Source organism: Haliaeetus leucocephalus, unplaced genomic scaffold, assembly GCF_000737465.1.
Source record: "Haliaeetus leucocephalus isolate CR32 unplaced genomic scaffold, Haliaeetus_leucocephalus-4.0 Scaffold849, whole genome shotgun sequence".
Classification (NCBI taxonomy): domain Eukaryota; kingdom Metazoa; phylum Chordata; class Aves; order Accipitriformes; family Accipitridae; genus Haliaeetus; species Haliaeetus leucocephalus.
In genome coordinates, this window is record NW_010973285.1 from 4,946,564 (window position 1) to 4,968,004 (window position 21,441).

General features: G+C 37.4%; 1 protein-coding gene across 1 annotated transcript in view; it reads right to left on the reverse strand.

The window, feature by feature from the left end:
• Positions 1 to 21,441, reverse strand: part of ARSB (arylsulfatase B) — an 88,328-nt gene that overhangs the window by 19,268 nt on the left and 47,619 nt on the right. Inside the window, exons 11-12 of the mRNA XM_010582876.1 lie at positions 13,875 to 14,118; positions 6,533 to 6,603 (exon numbers count right to left, since the gene is read on the reverse strand). Coding sequence (XP_010581178.1) covers positions 6,533 to 6,603; positions 13,875 to 14,118 — 315 coding nt within the window. The remainder of the gene's footprint in view (positions 1 to 6,532; positions 6,604 to 13,874; positions 14,119 to 21,441) is intronic.

The following is a 21,441-nucleotide window of genomic DNA, read 5'->3' on the forward strand; positions in this document are numbered from 1 at the left end:
TTTCTTTTTCTTTTTTTTTTTTTTTTTAAATAATTCTAAACCAGCTAGATCATCAGTAATAAAAGTGGGGAAGAAATCACTTCTGGCCTGCAAAGTCTCAGGAATCATCTTTCACCTGGGCAAAATAAGTAATAAATGGGGCCTAAAGGAGTCTAGAGTGTCTATTTCTTAATCAAGATTAATCATTTCGATATAGGTATGGATGTAATATATAATGCTGCAGCCATTTTAATGCAATCTTAATGCCCATGAATGATACATCAGTCTCAGAACTGAAATGGTTTCCCTATTGTAATATATCATCTGTTCATTCTGCATATAGCAGATCTAGCCCCTTATACGCAACCATTTATTTTGGCAATTAATAGCACAATATATGAGGTAATGCCTTTTTTCAAATGTCAAGGAGAACGATGTAAAGTTTGATTAATTTTGCTCAAGGCAAATAAAAGTTTGGAGAAAAATCACAAAATGTTTTTACAAGTTCTCTGTCTTGGATGTCTGCCTCTATGAATAGATATCTTCAAAATAAATTGGCTACAATTAGTGGCCTACAATTTTATTATGCCTTTGAAGTTTTAGTCTATGGTTAAGTCTGGAATTTTAAATGAAGGTAAAAGTTTTTTCAGCCTAAAACAGCCCCACCCAACAACATATTTATTTTGAATACGTCTCTCTAATTTAAAGAAATCCAAATTCTTTTTGAAGAGAAAGTGATGCCACATGTGTAGTCTACAAGATTTTGTGAAATTCACTAAATTCATTAATAAATTTAGCAAGTCAGATTAAAAAATAATACAGTGTGTACTGACAGATTCTGATTAACAATTCTGAATTAAAGGGCACATTTCCTTTCACCGTGTCATTTCGTCCTGATTCTCAAAATAAAATTGCCTTCTGTGGGATATAAAGTTTCAATACTGCCTCAAGACAGACCATCTAGCAACGACTGTGTGGTCAGAAATATGTTTGGTTTAGCAGTTAGGGGAATTTAGACTTAAATCCAGTTCGTTTTTAATTCAGCTGAATCACCAAAACTTGATGAAATGCCATAAGGCTGTCTAAAAGAAAGCAGATCTTTCACAATGGAAGAGCTGACATCACCGGCACAGCTGCCAAACCATCAACAACTTGGCTTTTTTTTTTTTTTTTTAAAGACAAAGTCACAAAAATGGGGCAAAACAATTTTGTTTCTTTTTCCTTCCAACACGGGTAAATCAGATTTCTTATTTATGCAACTTTTAAGTTACTTCATGCATGATATTTGTGCTTTCTTAACCTATACATTACAGAGAAAATGATACTCTGTTTCAACATAATTTTAGCTTTCTGTTTTTAATTTTCCTATTTTACTACCAAACTCCTGAAACTAACAGAAAATGCGAACATTTCAGACCCAAACCTGGAAGACAATAGATCTTTCATGCCAATGTCCTGCTTTTACGTAACTGCAAACTCTCCAATAAATTACAAGTCTACACTGAGACCCAGCAATTGAGACATATATTCATCACTTTTGAAAATGATCAACAGGGTGACGAGGAAACAGCCAGAAAGACAAAAGCGACGGCTGTTAGCAAGGAGGGAGAGGAGCAACCAGGCTGTCAGCAAAGAGGGAGAGGAGCAACCACCTCCGAGGAGCCTGGGTCCAGCTCCATCCGCAGAGCCCACCGGACCGGTTTAGCACAGCGAGGTCCAACCAGAGGGTGTGGTTCCCCACTCCTTCCCCCTGGGGCTCTGGCTCCAGGAGCAGCCAGACAACTCTAGGAAGGGTTGGCTCTCCCTCTGCCTCCCCACTGCCAACCACACAGCCCTTTTCATCCCCGCCTTGCGCTGCCTCTGGCATCCATCGGCCCCTTCAATGCGCAGATTCAACCCACCTGACAGAAGAAAACCAGGCTAGCAAGTTGGATCGGTCCAGGGAGGTATCTGAGGAGTGCCAGAATTGATGCAAAATAAGCGTCAAGAGCGTGTGACCAAGAATGGGGAGGGGAGGAAGCAAAGCACATCCCCAGCACAAGCCTGCTGGATCACTTCATCACATATTATGAAACGGAAACCTCAGGGTTTAATTTCAGACCCAACAGAATCAGTCTCACCTGTCCCCCAAAACTCCTTCTAGTCCCATCCTTTGTGCCAAAATGAGCGCTTGGCTATCCAACATACATCCGAAGGAAAAAAAAAGGCGGGGTGGGGGGTATTAAAACCTGAACCAACACCCTGACCTGGTTCACAGCCTGGGGCTCTGTGAGTGGTTTTGGTGACCCACGAGAGAGGGGAGCGGTGGTGAGGTGCTGTGGAAGGCAGGATTCCCTCTTTGGCAGCAGCAGCGACCTACCCTAGCTTAAACTTCATGAAACTACTGCCTCTGGCTGAGGTTCCCCAGTGGCCTGAGCTGATCTTAGCTGCTGAGTCCTGCAGCCAGTCCTTCCATCTGCCACCAACCACATATTCCTTGCCCCCCCCGCACTGCTCCCAGTCATACAGCTACAGGGCAAGTTGATTCAGCTGTCTGATGTGGTAGAAACCTTTCCTCCTCTTTCCCTCTGCCACCCAAAATAGTCTGAAGGCTGATTTGGCAGAAGACTCCTCTCGTTGCCATGTGATTTCCAGATCCAACCCAAGGGAAGGAGGAAAGAATGGGAGAAAGGGAGAGGACAGGCTGGCCATCTTGGCAATAGCTCACCACCAGACTGGCTTCACTGAAGACTACAACCCACCCACCCCCCCTCCTAGTTTTTGAAGATCCCACCCTAGGTTTTCACTCCACCGCCTCCTCCATTACAGGACCACAATTGTTGTAGGTCTGCATTGCAAATCAGATCAGTTCATTGAGAGAAAACATTGTTTTTAACCCCGACCACTCCACTGGGCTGCCACACATCAGAGGGAGCCTGCAGGCAAAGTCTGAGGTCAGGGACAGGAACTCCTTTATTAGCACTGAAGACAACAAATGAGGAATTACAGTCTAAAACACTGCAGTATGTTTCAGACCACTGGAAAGGTTTGTATTTGAACGAAGAAAGTCTACCCTCTGAGACAGAAGGTGATTACTTGAAAGAGTCAGTGAAATAAGACTTGTCAGCATTTTTTTGTGAAATGGAACTGCAGACAAACTAGTTTACTGTGTTCTCCCTCTTATGCTGTTTAGTCTTAACAATAGGACGTAAGTACAGTACTTTGATACAAGACTACTTATTTACCACTAGGCATGAGCTCCTGAAAAAAGGTAAGTAGAAGTTGATCAGTAGCTTCATCAGATCTGCTGGAGTAACCTTGGCTGGTGCCCGGAGGTTAGAAACCAGTGCTCAGTCTGAGAACTTGGAAAGTTGTATCATGTTACCCCACGAGTGGTGAACACGCAGGTCAAAGTCAGTTCTAACAGACCACAGCAGCAAAGACGTAGTTAGCTCTGTAATTGAGACAGCATGTCCTACCTTTAACTTAACATTCTGTTGAATACTTGGCTGTAACAGTTGAGTTGACACTAAATTCATTAATGTCTTTTGCACAAATTCTTCCCTGAAGGAATGCTTATTTTGGTGTAAAACATCTGACCAGAACAAAGCTCAGTTTTCCTGTTTCAGTCAAAAAAAAAATCAATGAATTACATGAGACATCCCATCAGTCATGCTACTAAAAATATATAGTACCAGTTTATTCAGACAGAGATGAAGATAAATGCATCCATTAAATAAAAATATTATGCTGAAAGAATGTATATATTATGTGCAAAAGCACTTAAGAGTTCAGGAGCACTGAACCTGCACTGACTGGAAGTACAGCAATAACTTAATGCCCTATGTGTGCACAACTACAACAGTACAGTGTCTTCCTTAATAATATTGTGATCAGAACTTGCCTGATTATCCATAACATCCTGAAAGTTTTTTGGTTATGTTTAACAGTATCTTGAGATTTGATTTCCTCTTTGGTCTTCCACAGTACTCTGCAAACCCCGAGATTCAGCTAATCTATATCTTCCAGTCATTATTTTACTTACTAAATCAATTTCTACAAAAAGGAAAGTATTAGTATAATATGAGTACTTCATCTGACACAAGATGATTTAGGTGATGTGATTTTTTTAAGTTGACTAGGACAAGGGCAAGATGGGCATAAAGAAGGCCAAAGACTACACAGGAGGTGAGAAAGAACCCAGCCAAACATACATATATTTTAGCACCATAGGCAAAAGAGTGCTCTGATGTCAAAACAGTTTGAACAAGGAAACAATAAACAGTCAAGGAAAGAGCAAGACTCCAGAGTGACACACAGTTTAACACCTTGGTGATAGGAAGTTAATATAGGCAGTTTATTTTAAGATGCCTTTTTTTTTTTTTAAACACAAAGAAAGCCATGATTGCTGAAAATATGGAAGTACTTATATATTCCAAGCTTTGTGACTCCCTAATCTATCCGTAATAGAGACACCAACATCATTTATCTGGATCTTAATTCTAAACTTAATACTCAATTTTCACAAATGAAAAACAGACACTAAGTAGAAATCAGCTGACTTACATACATATACATTTACTCCTAATAACTCAGATGGCTATATAGAAATTTTAATCCTTATATGATAAAGCATAATTTCACTAGCTGGGTCAAAAGCAGAATCATAAATAATACAATGACTCATCCTGCAAAGCACAAAACCATTCCAACTTCCAGTTAACTTATAAGAAATTGAGGACATTACAACAATAGATGAAATACAATGAAAGCTGGATTTCTTGTCCCCAGCAGTGGACTATACATTAACATGCTCTGTTGCATTAGAAACAGTACATTAATTAGAAGAACAGTGATCTAAAAAAGCACAGTTTAATGTATATTTTGTCATGTATAACAGTGATACATCCTGTCAAACCTATCAGAAATACAATTACTTATGCTCAAATCCTGTAAGAATGGTATCATAAAATCAAAACTGGGAAAAATGTAAGGTATACTAACTTGGAGATCAACTCTACCTGTTGCTGACCAAAACTGCTATTAAGGGAGAAAGTAAAACAAGTGGCACAAAGTAACTTGCCAAAATTATAGGCCTTTGCTGAGAAGAGACTATATGGCGCATAAGGACACATGGGTGAAGAGTTACATTTTTGTTTTTAATTACTCTAGTTTTGAAAGGTACATAAAAATGTACATTGTAAATTTACAGGCATGGATACCGCTTCCTCTGTTTGTGACGCTTAAAAGTCACATCTCATCCAGCATAAAAGTTCCACTTACTACAGCTTTTGTCCACCTGTCCCTGTCCCTGCCCACATCTCATGCAATGCACACAAAAAGTAAGGACATGCTATACGTAGCAAACTGTGAAGTACCATCAGAGTATGGCATCATGGAAGCAATACTGGGAAGTATTTCCTGAGCTTAGGCTCCTGAAAACCTCCTCTGCTCATTCCCCTTCTATTTACACCAGGAATTTGTCTACCCAAACACCTCTGCTGAGTTCAATCACCACAGTTCCCACAAGGAAGAGATGGTCCCTGAAGTATGCCTGAGAATACCACATCAGGGTATAACATCATACAGGAATGCTATGGCTCACTGAGCATCCTTTGAAGGGAAATTGGAGTATTAAGCTATACCTTAATTCCATCAGTATGTAGGAATTATCTGCAGGCAGTGCTGTCCAGCCAGCGCTAGATAGGCACAATGTTGCTTCTTCTGAGAAAAGCATCACAGAACCAGATGTGCATTGCAGAAGGCCACCTTACCCCTTTCCATCCAGTTACTACAGCACAACATGTATCTGTCTTACAGGCAACAGATCACTGTGCCCACTGCACTATTCCCTCTGCCGGGATTTACTTCTTTATTTAATGAAATACAGAAATACTACAAAAACACTGGAAAGGACCTGTTCCAATGCTCTGTACGAAAAAAAAATATCTGCTTGAAAAGTCTGTAGTCCTTAGCAAACTAATAATGTTGAATCATAAAACAGATGGTGCTTAAAGAGCTATAGAATTGGTGAACTTAAGCTCCAATTCATGTGATTATGGCGTTAAAGATCCAACCCATGTGATTATGGAACAACACAATCACAAGGCTTGGAAATTCTCAGCTTCTTGCAAACTCAGGTTTTCCATTTGCAAGGTCATATTATATCGATGTATCAAGATGCGTCAGGGCAAGCACTTCATTGGGAGCTACCTGCCAACGTGGAGCACTGAAGACAGGGTTTGGTAGGGTTTTCTGGCAGTGTGCCTCCCTGTGCACCTCAGGCACATGACTGCTCCTCAACATTTCCATGTCCCAAAGTACTTTATTCATCACTCAGCAGTGCTTCAAAGCTCTCTGAAATAGGAAGCGTGTGTTGGTCGTGATTCAGTAAGTACTTAAAGCACCTGGGGGGTGATGTTTCTGTATTTTAAAGCTATTTACTTAAAAGCAGAAGGCATCCTACTCTATTTTGTTTCACCCAGAAGGAAATACTTCACTTAAGGAAAACAAGGAGTGTTCAGAAGATGAACTGTATGTTTAACAAGTCTTAAAAAATCAGTAGCATACTCACATGGGAAGTCATCCACAAACATAGGGTCTATGTTATGTAGCAGTTCCACTCTGGGGGAAGGTCTTCCTTCACTAGGAGAAATTTCAAAAGGAAATGTTAATTTCCTTCCACAGCTCATTAGGATTCTGCATGTTTTATTTTAAGGTTTTTTGTCATCCTAATACAGAATGAGCTTGTAACTACAAACTAATTGCTATCAACTTAAATCTGAATGCTCTTTTCCAGCCTAGTAGCAACAGCTTTTACCCCATCAGCCTTCCCTGACTTCACTGGTGTTTACTGAGATTATTCATAAGTTTACAGAGTACAGAATTGGCCCTACCAAAGCAAGGTTTTACAATAATCAACTTTAAAAATCAAATTTCGCAGCATAAGCTGGCATCACTCTTGCTATGCTCTCTGCATACCTGAATGAGTGCTGAAAGCATTTTGGCTGGGTGCCTTAAAAAACACTAGAGGCACTGGCTACCCTTCAAAAACCCCACATTTGATTTGTAATTGAGGTCACAAGGATGATTTAGATATCCTAAACCTTCTTGTGGGAAAAAAAAAAAAATCATCCCTCGTTTTCTAGCCATTGGCTACATAGGGATGGTGTGGAATAAGCCTCTGAACTTACCCATAATTTTTCTGAGTTGAGTAAATCCCAGTCCTAAAAAACTGAGTAAAAGGAATTTCTCCTTATAAATGGCAATATGAGTAGGAAGACATAATTAGAAAGAACCTTGGCTACATCATGCCACAACAATATTTTATTATTTGACAGTGAACCTAAACCCACATCTTTTTAGAAACTTCTGAATAACTTAAATTGTTTTCTTTTTGTTAAGGAGCTTCATTTGAGACTCAAAAATTCAACCAGGGCCCCTAAACCAGTCGACATTAAGAATAAAAAAATCAGGTAATATAAAAGTCAGTGGAAGCCTCAAAAATGACTGTTATTTTAATATATAAAATATATAATTAAACAATATTTACGTGTAATTTAAAATTTCCAGTAACAACTAATTAAAATTAATATTGTTCCATTCCATTTCTAAAACCATTTCTAGATGCTAAATATTTTGAATAAGTACAAAATTAACAGGGAGGACTGGATGAAAGATTAAATGTGTTAAGATAATACAGCCTTGTAATTAATACAGAGGAAGTACAACAATGAACGTAGACTGTTAGTAATTCAGTGTATAAAAACTGCCACAAAATGTTTTTCCCAAAATGTATGTGAAAGGTTAACTCCCTCCCACCTCCCCCACCCCCTAATACCTATAGTAGTCACACTCTTAACTGAGGAGTGCCTGGCCTTATTTAACCAAATTTTATCTTAGATTTAATAGACTCTTACTGTCTCTAGGTGCTCCAATTATAGCTGTGGTCAAGTGTTCCTTTTGCCATCTGTTCATAGGTAACAGTAACATGAACCAGTTAGCACAAGTTAAAATTAGGATGCTAATTTATAGCATGTAAAGGACTCTGCAGTAACTGCTTCGGGAGATATTCTTATTTTGCAGTTTCTGAGTTGTATCTATATTTTTCAGTATCCTTTTAAAAGAAAGCAAACACTAGTTATGCTAAGTAATCTAGTACCTTCCACCAGGGTCAAATACAGAATAAAGAAGTAACTTACTCCTATATGCTTCTCCTGTTTATACATCCAATATTCATACAGTACCACAGTAGGTAGAAAGTCAGAACCGAGGATATTCATGCCGTTCAAGCAAACTAGTATTACTATCATGTCATTAAAGGTGATTTCCTTTATGGCTTTTAATCTAGAGCGTGGACACTGTCCACTAAACATGGCTATGAATGTTACTGCACAGCTGGTAGAACACAAACAATAAAGATTACACCTGCAGGAATTTAAGTTTTTCATGCTGCAGTTGTCATTTTTATTGAATCAATTTTTTTCTGGGATAGAATATTGGTATTAGTAACTTGGAAATGTGATTTATATATAATCATGAGATACACTCCCTGAAGCTTATGGCATTACTGCAGTAAGCTCTGTAGCACTATTAACTGGTATTGAACTGTTTGTTCAGTTTGGGTGTTATTCCAGTAGTTGTGATGCACACAACATGGAGGTTTATAACCAGCATACATTATTCACAAAACAATAGCCAGAGAAAAGAAGATGGCATTGTACATTGAAGAAAGTGGCTGGCTGACAGAAAAGGACACCAGGAAAACAGAAACAAGGTCCTGGGGACAAGAAGTAGAGAATTTATGCTTGTAGCAGGAGGTCCTTTTCCCTGTGCCTAAATCTGTCCTCCTTCCCATTTATGGAGCTCCATGCTGACCTTAGTCCCCTCAAAAGACACATCCTGAACAACAAATTCGTATTTTGCATCAGGAATACGGTCTAGGCAACAGAGCTAGAATAAGAAAGCAGTAAGATTCTCTAGGGAATCCTGCCTTCATATTTTAGTAGCTTCCAGTGTAACCATATCTTACAATGCTCTATTTTAGAGTACTTGCTTTTAGACTCCAATATTCTAACACATCGCTCCTCTCCCTAAAAATAAGGAACTTTTTCTTTTGTCTAGCTATTATTCTACCTTGTCTGACTATTTAATTAAGCAGTTAAAAGGTACTGTTTTCCAAAAAAGTCCTCTATCTAAGAGCATCTTAATGAAAGCATACAGACTAACTTCAAAGCTGGTATGAGAATCAACTAGTTTATGCTGAGAATGTTACTCTATCTTCTACTTTGCAAAGTTTTTAAAACATAAAGATCTATTACTCCTTACTCCTTAGTGAACATGAACAAATATCGACATATGATCTTTCACTTTTGTTGTTGTTGTTGTTAAGTAGGCAGAAGGTGTCCTTGGGAAGCAATCCAAGGTTTTTCAGGGCAAATATGTTTATCTTGCTCAAAAACATCCTCAGTGTCACTCAGAAAAATCTGAGCCTTTATAACCTTCCCATATATTATATTTCTCTGGGTCATATCTGTACATGCTTTCTTAGAGTAATTATATTTCAGATATGCTGGGAATAAACATTACTCTCAGCGTTACATTGCTCTTTCTTCAGCATTAATTTATACCACAACAATGAAATTTTTTTTTCAAACAGGTGTTTAATTCCTAAAATGAATGTAGCCATTTGGGACACAAGAATTCAAGCTCATCTTGCTTCATTTACTTCACCCAATCAATTCTGATATTTCCAACATTACAAAAATACAAAACTGAAACTTGCCCTGTGAAATGTATGAGTAAAATTGGAAAACCTATGCTTGCTAACAAGCTTTTAAGAAATACTACTTATTTTGACTGCATTTTATCCTGAATCTTTCAGTGCCTACCATACTGCTTCATGTACTCTATCATTTGGTCTTCCACTTTTCTGCTAATGCAAAATAAACTCCTTTTTCTAAGCATAGACATACTAGATATTCAGTACTGAAAACCAAAATATATCAAAACAATGTATGAACCAGTGCAAGTTTCTACATAGGGAAAATTATTTTGCCTAGTGTCTTGATTTCAATAGAGTAGCAAGCATCTGGAGAACAGATGTTTTTTAGAAACACAAGTGGCTTCTCAGATACTTGCAGTACAGTTTAGATTCCTTGACTAGTTGCATTTTAGTATTGTTTTTTATCAGTTGTTCTTGGTATTCTCAATTACTGTTTTCGTAAAACATATTAGTGATATTATCGTTGTGTTTTCAGAAATAATTTCTAATATGTACATGGTTTTAGAGGTTCCAGCTATACTGTTGTGTTACCCCTGGCAATCTGAGGTATTAGAAAAGTGCAACCTACTATGATTTATATAGAAGGTTTATAGCTGAGATCGGAACCGTCTGATGGATATCCAAAAATGGGTTAATACAGTAAACTCGGTTTCATGCATTGTATGAAAGAAACTTAAAGTATAGCTAGCTAAAAAGAATGCCAAAGAAGATACTTTTGTCCACAAGAAACATGTGCTCCTGCACTTCAGCTTTTCATGCCATTTGCTCCTGACCATTAACTTTATTCTGGTTATTCAAGTCAAAATTAAGTAGAGGAGGCATGAAATGAACACGTGGAAACACGTGTGGTTTTCAGCACTGCTATTTACTACTAGAACTTATGTTAATGCAATTCCTAATTTGGACTGCCAATCATCTTAAAATCATGACAGAAAGTTCACATGGGTCTAGGATTTTAGAATTTATACTTACAATTTCAAAATTTGTATCTAATTTCTATATTATTTATATCATTATCTATATTTAAAATTATACATTAATATGTAGTTATTTTCAGTATTATATTATTTATATTTATTAAATCAATATCATATTAAGAACATGTCCTTTAAATACTGATCATTTATAGGCAGATACTGGAATGGATCCAATATTTTTGTAACTTCTGAGAGTATCTGCATTGCCCATATATTCTTTTGAATGTCTAAATCAAGGTTCCAAATTTATAACCTTTTTCCTTTTGATTACAGACATGTGAAACAGTAGGCTCAGGATTAAAGTCCACCAAAAAAAAAAAAAAAAAAAATCACAGGAAGCATGTGCAGCTATTTGTATTAGACTGGAATGAAAAAAAATACAGATGTAACACAGTGATTGGCTATTAATTTTCCTTTTTCAAATTAGGTAGAATCTTAGCAAATTATAATTTCACTCATTATGAGCCATCTAGTCCAAGAAACGCAACATATTTGAACTTTTCCATCAGATGTCACCAAAAGGGCACTGTGCCTTCATTGTTTGCTATCCAATATTCAAGTGACCTTTTGAGTTATGATTGTGAAATTTAATACACTCATTTTTCCTTATTACATGGGAAAATCATGTGAAATTTGACATTTTGGCTGCAAGGTCAGCCAAAGAGCAGCCTATCATTTCACAAAAACTGACTTTTTTCCTCTCCAGACAGAGGCCCTCCAGTTGGCACAACTAAAAATATTGGAGGTCATCTATTCCTTAGCAGTGCTAGTAAACATTGAATTCAGCCCCTCCACAAAGAGATTAAGACTGAAGTGCCAGTAGTGTGCAGGGGATGCACAGCTGTACCTATTGTTCCCTACATATAATTTTCCTTCTGAAGTAACCTGATCCGAAAAGATCAGTCCATGACAAATAATACCTGGTTGAAACTAAACCTGAAGGTGCCAGGAATTCTGGTGGTAGCTGGAAGAAAAGCCTATGATTTAGGAGTACCCCAGGATCTTGCTGATGCTAAGTTTGCCCACAGTAACACTAGCATTTAAAGCATTTTACTTCCTCTAGCTGGACAGGAGTCTCTATTCCTTCCTGGCAGTTAATGGTCCCTGGCCTCAATTATGCACATCCTTATCTTCTTTCACTTGGAAAAGAGCCATGCAGTACACCTGGGCACAAGGCCATGAGATCTCCACAAACTCCAGCTAGTACAGAAAACTACCCCATAGCACTAAGAAGTCAAGCTTAGCTGTTTCAAAACAGGTAATCCTACTAAAGGTACAAACAAAACAATTCTGAACTCAAGATATGGGGGGTTTGGTTTTGGGGGCGGGGGTGGTTTGGTTTTGTTTTTCACTTCAAGGTCTATATCGGGCTAACCAGGGACAGGTAGATGGGTTCAACTGTGCCTGCTTTAACTCTCAATTTCTCCTCTCAATCCCTAACCCAAACAACACTCCTGTTCGTGCTTGTTTAGGAGCTAACTCCTGTAATTCACATTCTAGGATGCAAAACCACACAAAAACCAGTGTTTATCATAATGCACTATGTAGAAAATTGCAGCAAATTCAGCAATTGCTACATAAATAGCTACATTTCTCCTGCAAGCTGGGGTGGGAACAGTGAGAAGCGGACAAAAGGTTATAATAGACATAATATTATGTTGTCTGACTGCTATTAAAACAGAACAAAGACTATCAAAAAACCCAAAACACTAATTCTCAAATGAATGGCATGTAGGAAATAGAATTGCTAGTCTTTTTGTTCTGTTTTAGCAGTATTAAAATTTCCATCCTAAATGACCTAAAACAATATTCAAAGACCTACTAAAATAAATATAACTTCTAAGAACATAGACAATAGGACTTAGCCCCATCAATGAATACATTACATGCAGCACAAAAGACGAATAAACAAAGGAATTTAAACTAATGTCACCATGCAATTTTTGCAAAACTAAGGGTTGGTCACAGAAGTTTAAATTTCTGCAGACATTCAGGTTTTAAAGACATTGTAATCCATTTTAGTAGAATAAAAGAACATTAGAATAAAAGAAAAGCTTTGAAAGATGAAGGACTGACTGAGTGTGTCTTGATTGAAGATATCACAGAGGAGCAACACCAGAGTTTCTTTTGATAGTTTGTTCCACTGAAAATATCACCTTTACCAGTTAATGCCCATTTCATTTATTCTTTTACATTCTATTCTACTTACTCTGCTGCGCCCAAAGCTCCAGTAATAAGCACATACATATTCAGATGTGCCCAGAGCCCCCAATAACCCGCATTTCTGATATCATTTTTATTATTCTTTTCCAGAGGAAAACTGTATGGGATTTAACTCATTTTTTAATGCACAGAAGACTCTCCCTTATCTGAAATAATGGGGGGGGTCTGGGATATCCCAGTTAATCCAGACAGCATGAGAGGTGCACGGAGTGAGAGAGAGCCCACCAAAAGTCATTAGCTTGGTCTCAGTGTCAACCCAACTGGAGCTAAGCTGCCTCTTTTTTCCAGCCATCTAAGCATGTCCACACTGTGCTCCTGAGTGCTCCAGCTTGCTTAAATCAGGCACAACATCACAACCTCTCAGAAACCAAGTCAGGTCTATTTTTGTACTCAACCTCACCGGCTTTTTGAGACACTGGTCAGCATGATACGGACCTACTCAAATGGTTACACTTTGAGCCAGCCTGACAGGTCCTGGACTGAGCTAACAAACCATCAAAGTGGCATCCATGCTCGGCGAGTTTAATGTCTGCATAGATTTCCCACATGTCCAATTTGAGATTGGACACCCAAGTGGGCTCTGTAGAGAGCATGGCCGGGTCCATAAAGTTTACTAACTTGGACTTTATGCTGCGCAAAATCAGTTAACGTGCTTCTGGATCACAGAGCGTTCTTGAAAAAGTATACCATGCATTGCTGTGTCCACACTGATAAATTCAACGTACCAAGTTAAAGCCATATGGAGGTTTTGCATTTGTGACGAGGATTAATTTGGATAATTCTCTCATGGATAGTAAAGCACTTATACACTCCCTTTATTTAGGGAAAGGAACATGTAATATTTCCCCCCTCCTGTTCCAGCTCTGTTTTCTGGGCTGATTAAATCCTTCTCATACCACAATGCTGACTCTGTGATTTGACATGCAATTTACCTGATAGCTTTCCAAACATCAAAGCCATCCAAAGGCTTAGTGCCATTAGTATGTCCTCCAGCAAGGTGCACCAGCGTTGGTAGCCAGTCAGAGATATGGATAAGTGCATGACTCTCTACACCTTTTTGTTTCAGCAAAGGACTTGCAACAAAGCCTACTCCTCTCACTCCTCCTTCCCAGAGGGTCCATTTTCTTCCTCTCAGGGGCCAGTTATTCCCACCTGCCAAAGTCTGTCCTCCATTATCTGGAAAATATGTAATTAAAAGGAATTATTGGTATGAAAGAAACAGAACAATCCTCCCCACAATAGTTATTCATCCATTTGAAAAAATATTTTCACAATACGGGCATGTCATGCAAGTACTTGCATAGCACTGTTAAGTGTTCACACAACATGTTGCATGTTCAGAGCACGTAACAAACATATGTTAATTCTTGCCAGAGTCTTACAAATTACTACAACGAAAAGTAACTGCTAGGCAGAAATGATACCATACTACAAGCAAACGATTTCAAAAGACTTTAAGAGCAATGTCGACATTGATTCTAATTATCAATAGACATCCAAAGCTCCCAGAATCAAAGACCTTAAAAATTTAGTTCCAACTGCTTTACAAACCACAAGAAGAGTTGCTATCAATGCCATCATTAGTACTGAGAATACACTGTTTTCCAAAGCAGTATGGTATACTTAAAACAGAAAACTGTTATTCCAGCGTCAGGACAATACCCATACTCCTAGTTTAGAACCATTTTTTTCCTAGATTTTTAGGCAGCCACACTGATTTGTAATGTCACACAAAGCAGACAGTTTCTCAGGCAGGAGGAGAGAGCCCTTACAAAATGAGTTGAAGCTAGTTAAAATAGTTGAAGTGATTTGGAAATATACTGAATTTATTGTGTTTGGTGAGAACAACACATAAGATGGTTACAGAAAAGGTTGAAATGTGACTACAGTAACTCAGAAATACTTACATCAACTAGAGATAGCTCATGAAACTCTGTTTTTAAATGTCTCTGACCAAGATTCCACACTCAGAATAAAATCCAGATCCCTGAAGTTAACAGAATTAATGATTCTTTGAAGTTACTTTTAGTATTACTGTAGAGTTGTTCTTGTTCAAACCCATTGTAATGATCTTGGAAGAGTCATTGGTGGCAATTCTTTTAAGCATAATTTTTCTGTATTTTAATGAGGTTAAAATTATTTCAAATAGTAGTTGTTGAACTGACACTCAGTGTAATTTAATGTATTTATATTGTATTTTCTGATTAAAAACTGGGAATTTGAGGGAAGAAAAAAGTATACATCAAACACCTTACAGACGAACTGTAGCCACAATACAACAAAATTATCTCCCTTCTGTTTCATTAATTAGGGATCACTGTAAACCCCCACTGTGAACACCTTTCTAGTGCACACAGAAGACCCTTTCTTTTCTACTAAGTAATAACCTAGTGCATGTCTCTGTGAAGACTTTAAAAGGTGGAAGCCTAAGCTAAATGAAGCACTTGGAAAAAACAGCGTGATTTGAAAAGTGTAGGCCCAAATAGCTGCCAGTAGGGCTGCTTGTGTGTCCAGCACTCTTGGGATAAAAATAAATAAATAGTTTTATTGTCTTCAATATGAAATGCAGGCAACCAAATACTACCTACCAATGTTTCTCACAGAACAATATTGAGCACTGAGACCTGAGAATGTAAGCAGTTGCCGGTTACAGGGAAAAAAAAAAAAAAAAAAATCAGTTTCAACAATTCCTTCTACTCATATTGTCAACAGGAATTCCTGTCAGGGATACTCACGGGACAGAGCTTTCAGTAGCTTTTAACCTTTGGTGGCCTTAGAATAAAATGTATCTTATCTACACTACATTAGAGCACAATTTAGTCATACAGTGGGATCAAATCTTAAGTATGTTAAATATCTTCTTCGTAGCACAGGCTACTTACTGTCCCTATCAGTTTAATACTAGCACATAAAATTTTGGGAGAGTCCTGAATATCAGCAACAAAGTAGCAAGGAAATTATGTAAGTAGACTGTCTTTTTGAAAAATAGACAGAGAAAAGTGTGGATTTCCTGGGTTACAGTCAAATCTGTATTATACTTACTTTTTCTTTGCTTTCTGTAGTTGAGTTGAAGACATTCACTTTGTGCCAGTTTCATTATACAATAAATTCCCTGAGACAAGTAGTCCATCTAACAGATACCCTGTAAAAACTTTGTGTGATATAAGCATTCACACATGGTACACTAAGTTTAAAAAAAGGGGAGAACAAAAGTTCTTGTTTTGATAGCTTATCTGATATGTGAATGAAAAAACTCGATGTATGAAACAAGGTTCATCCCACTCATTTTGACTTCTCATTTTCACATTGCTAGAACATTAACATTTCCTCCTCCCTCAGGAACTCATGTTCAAGAGACCCTTTCTGCTTAGTTTCTTGACTATGAAGAAAGTGTTGAAGGAGGGAAAAGGATGGTTTCTGGTTTGATTACTAAAGTTTGTTTCCATTCTAGGTAGGCAGAACAGAGCTATTGTATCACTAGCAGTTTATACGTAAGTGATACCATTTTTCAAAGCCATAGAGAACTACTTCCATATGGTCTGAAACATTATCTAGGACTTCAAATATCAACAATTTGTTAAAGAGGAGCAAGTTACATAATAATGAAAGATCATAATAGAGTCTGTACTGACGAAATATTAAGCCAACCACTAAATAATAAAGGTGGGGGAGGGAATAAACAAGAAGCCGCTGATGCATAAGGTATAGACATGGCAGAAAGGCAGACATGAACAACCACTACCAGACTGTAAATGGAGTTCCAGTCACTCTAACCTATGAGGGTATGTCTAGACAGCAAGAGACAGAATGGGTACCTGCTGTGTGTGTGTTCAGATAACTTTTCCATAAGATACTGCTGTGGATATATACAATTGATGCTAAAAGCTTCATGGGTTCAGAAAGCCATGGGAGAAGTTAAAGATGAAAAAATAATTGATAGTTCTTACATGAAAAGACATCACCTCTGTCTCAGGAATTTCTTCAGCCACAAACTGCTGAAGATTTGAAAGTTTTCACAAAATTTTTGGTGAAAGACACAAACAGTGAGAGTCCCAATACTCTTTCCTAGGCATGTGTTACCAGGCATTGCCATAGCCAGGGAACGCTTGGCTAGATGGATCCCTCATCTGTGGAAGTACAGCCATTCTCATGTTCTCCCAAATAAGCTATTCCTTACTAACTCCTCATGCTATTTTAGCAAAGTATTCTTGAATATAGAACAAATGCCAAAGTCCATATGGAAACTCCCAGTAGTTTAAAATGCATACTTAATATCCACTTAGGTAAGAGACAAATAGGATCATTGTTGCTTCATGTTCTACACTGGCTTCATATCCAATTCTAAATCCACTTCAAAACAATATTTCCTGAATTATTTATCATCCATTTTTGCAACTGTTTCTCTCCATGACTCATCCTAATACCTAATCTCAGCAGACAGTCTCCAGAGCAAAGCTTTTGGAATCAAGATACCTACAACTAGAAGCCCTGGTTTGTAACATTTCTTATTAGTAAAGCTTCTGCCTTGCGACTTCAGCTAAAAACACGAGATTCCGCCAAGCATGATACTTCAATTACCTCCTTCCTGGAGACAAACATCAAACATGATTTTCATTAAAAATACTAATGAAGTAGTCTGGAAAACATAGTGAGCATATTTTTCCTATCTGTAAGAATCATTTCTGTAATTACATCTATATAATTTAGACTTCAGTAGTACCCATAACATATTATGTGCATTAGAAAAATCATAAAACAAACCCGCTCTTGTCCCTAAAGAAAGGATGAAAGGGGGAAGAATAAGGCTATACTTAGAAGTTATTGTACTTGGCATAAGAGTTACCTAGCTAATTTATTCAGTTTTGTTTGCTTTCTTAAATGGAAGCATCATACATTTTTAAAGAGCTTTGTTGTTTGCTTGGTTTGTCTTGCTTTGATAGATGTTTAGCTACCTTTATTTTCTCACAGTATTTTTATCACTCCCACCATCCGGTGTAATTTTAAGGAGGGGGGTACCGAGACTTTTTTCTCCCTTCTGATGGAATTTTCTTCAACAAGCTGAAATTTGTGATAATGAAAGAAAACATTGGGGAGAGACATTCTCACTGATACAAGAATGGGCTGAAAGAGAGTTTGTAGCAGGCATTACCACCACCAACAAAAAAATGCACAGAAGGCATATGCAAGGTAAATGGCAAAATGACAGAATAAAGGAGAGAAACAGAAGCATCCTAGCTACTTTAAAAAGTATTTTCAATCGAAGTTCTGCACCCTTGAATTAACATCAGCTTTGTTGACTATGGAGAAGTCTGTATAATGTAGTAATTGTATCATAAACATCAATGACATGCTGCAGTGGCCTGGGAAGACATGTCATTGCTACTATGGAAGAAAAAGCAAAAATCCTAAAAGAAAAGGAAGCATGTTGACAGTTGTAAGCACTGGGGAAGGAGCCTGCAATGGTTAGATATGAGGGAACCATGTAATCACAGACAGAACAGTTTCTTAAGGGCAATAAATATTTCTGAGGGTCAGGAATTGGTCAAAAGAGTCCCTAGGTACAAAAGCCAGGCTCATCACTAATATTATCATACTCTGCCAATTACATGACTCATGTGAGTAGCATAAATCTCTTTTGTGTTGTTCTTCAGCATCCAAGGAGTAGGAATCTGATAGGATCTGAATGTATCTTCAAAAAAAAAAAAAAATTGCCACACTGAGTAATTTGATTGGAACTGATGCTAACAAAATCAGTAGTTCTAAACCCCCCACAAAACCAATGCAGTGCTTCCAAACCCAAAACACCACCGCATTTTATGTTAGTTTCTCCATATGAGTGTATCTGTGAGACATGCATCCTGATAAAATAGATTGATATAAAGCTCTCCAGATGGAAAAACTTTTGTCTACAAAATAGTCATGCACAGTACCCTAACCCCTTGAATACTTTTTAAAGTGCTGGTAAAGTTGATCCTCAGTAAATACCATGCATTGCTATGGCAAAAATAAAATTTTGAAGCAAGAACTTCTGTCTTCTGTTTTGATTAAAATATCTGCAAAAAAAATCAAATGTTTTTCTTCTAACTCCAGCAACTACCCAAATATGCCTTCAAGAAAAAAATAATTTCTTATAGGACTATTTCTACATTCTTTCACTCCAATACACCTATTTACATCAAATCACTTTCTCACCCATCTCCAAGTCCATACAATGCTGTTCACATTAAGATACTTTAATGGAGTGAGTTGAAACAACAAAAATCCATAGTACCTTCCTCCCAAAAGATTTGGGATGAAAATAGGACACATTTCCCACACAGAAAATCAGAGAATATAACCTATTTTCAAAAAGAAGGCGACTGTCTTTCAAACTACTGTGGGGTTTTTGTTAATGGTAATGAAGAGGAAGGGTGCTTTTTAAAAATTTATTTAATATAATAAAAACCTTTCAACATAAGCAAAATAAAAGCAAAGTAAAGATTGTGCTTCTTCAATACACCTTTAAAAATGAAGGTCAATGTTTTCTTCTCACAGACATCTGCTTTTGTAATTAATATTCTTTGTCATATACATGAGAAAGTTTAATTTGGTAAATCTGTAATTTGTAAACTGTAAAAGATGTTTTGCAGGAGTTCTTTAAGGAATCAATAAACAAAACTAAACAGAGACACCCTTCTGTTTCTCCCAAACACTTCTCTGAAGAGTTGCCAGCTGCCAAACATTTTGACTAGGGCAGTATATATATGCAGTGATGTGGGATGTACGTAACTAGTAAACATTTTAATGACTAAAACCTCTTTGAAGAGCAGTTGGATAATAAAAAACAGCAATAAAACAATTCTGAGAGCAATCACTAATGAAGCATGTATGGATTCATGTGTTCAGATGGAGTCACTTTTTTACTGAGTTACTCTGGAACTGAAGCAACAGTCTGCTTCATACTATGAAGATAACCCACATCGACAATAGATATCCACAACTATGGGAAAAGCTTCGTTTGGGATTTATAACTCATTAGACAAAAGAAAACAAAAAAGGCAGAAGTGATGACTTAAGAATGAACCCTGACAAATGTCCTTCCCAGGATCATAAATATCTCTTGCCTGTGCACATTCCTTGCTAAGACAAGTCCACAGTGGTTACTGAACTCAGGGGCAATATTAATAGCATTAATAGATTTGTCAAAACTTCACGCATCAGAGCTCACTTCTCTGACAAATTCAGTTTAAATTGATCAACGGGCTCGAAAGTTATTGTTGGGAGAGGAAATTAAATGGAAACAAGTCCTGTAATACTCTATAAGGCCAGTTTTCTAAGAAAGTAAGCTTAATGTCCCCCAGTTGTACACACAAAAATCGTTATTGCCTATGTAGTGCAATGAAAAACTTATTTAAAAAGCTATAAAGAGACCTTTGTGTTTTATTTTTGGATGGTGGGAAAAACACTATAAGAAGAGTTTCCAAAACCCACTTAAGCACAGTATGGCCAACACACTAACTTTCTTCACCATGTGGACAAGTGGCCCAAGCGACTTCCTTTCTGTGACTTCTACTACCTGCACACACTAGCTTAGCAACTTCTGCTCATGATGTTGCCTCACATTAATGCTCTAGAATAGAGGTACTATTTTCTCTGCAAATAATCCAGAAACTGTTCTTCGCTTTAAGGATTTCCCTCAATGCTTTTTTTGCCAGCTCTAATGTAGGACTTAAGTGGGTAAATTAAAAATGGTAAATAATAAATATGATTTTGCATTTTTTTCAAAAGCAACAATGTGCCTTGTTGTATAGCTACTTATTTTCTGCTAGCAGACTAGATCTTGTTTCAATTATACTATAGAAAAGTAACTTTTTTTTTTTAAACAGCATCCTATTTTTTTCTCCTTTGTGACAGCTCAGGTTGCTGCATTCTTCTTACCACCACACTTGAGCTACACTCTGCAGCCCTGTTGACGTGCCTGGCAAATTATTCTAGACAAGCTCCTTGGAGAGGGCTTCCTGGAATTTCTCCACAGATTCATCCAGGACTGTATTTGGTGTTGTTATTAACCAGCTTTAACTCCAGTATTTCTTTTCAGTCTTCGTATTTTCTTAGTTCAAATAAGGAGCTACTCATAAGTCTCCTTACAAAAAAAAAGAAAAAAATCACCCTTGCTGACTACATTTACTGTGCAAATTGTGTTAGACAGTGAGAATACCTCATAAAAATATGCAGGGTTTACATAAACTGACCTTAACTTCTATTTATTCTAAACCTTCCATTCTCGTAAGATGATAAAACCAGAGTTTAAGTTTGTGATACGCATTATACAACATTGGTTACAATGGCAGAATTGTCATCCTAAGTATGTGTCCTAGTAATCCTAATTATCATGGCAAGTTTAACAACTGGTTTTGGCATCTGTAGAACAAAGAGTGATCCAAGAATACAGAAAATACTTATAACAATATCTCTGGGAAACACAGCAGTACTTAATTATCTCCTATAAGAAAAATACCA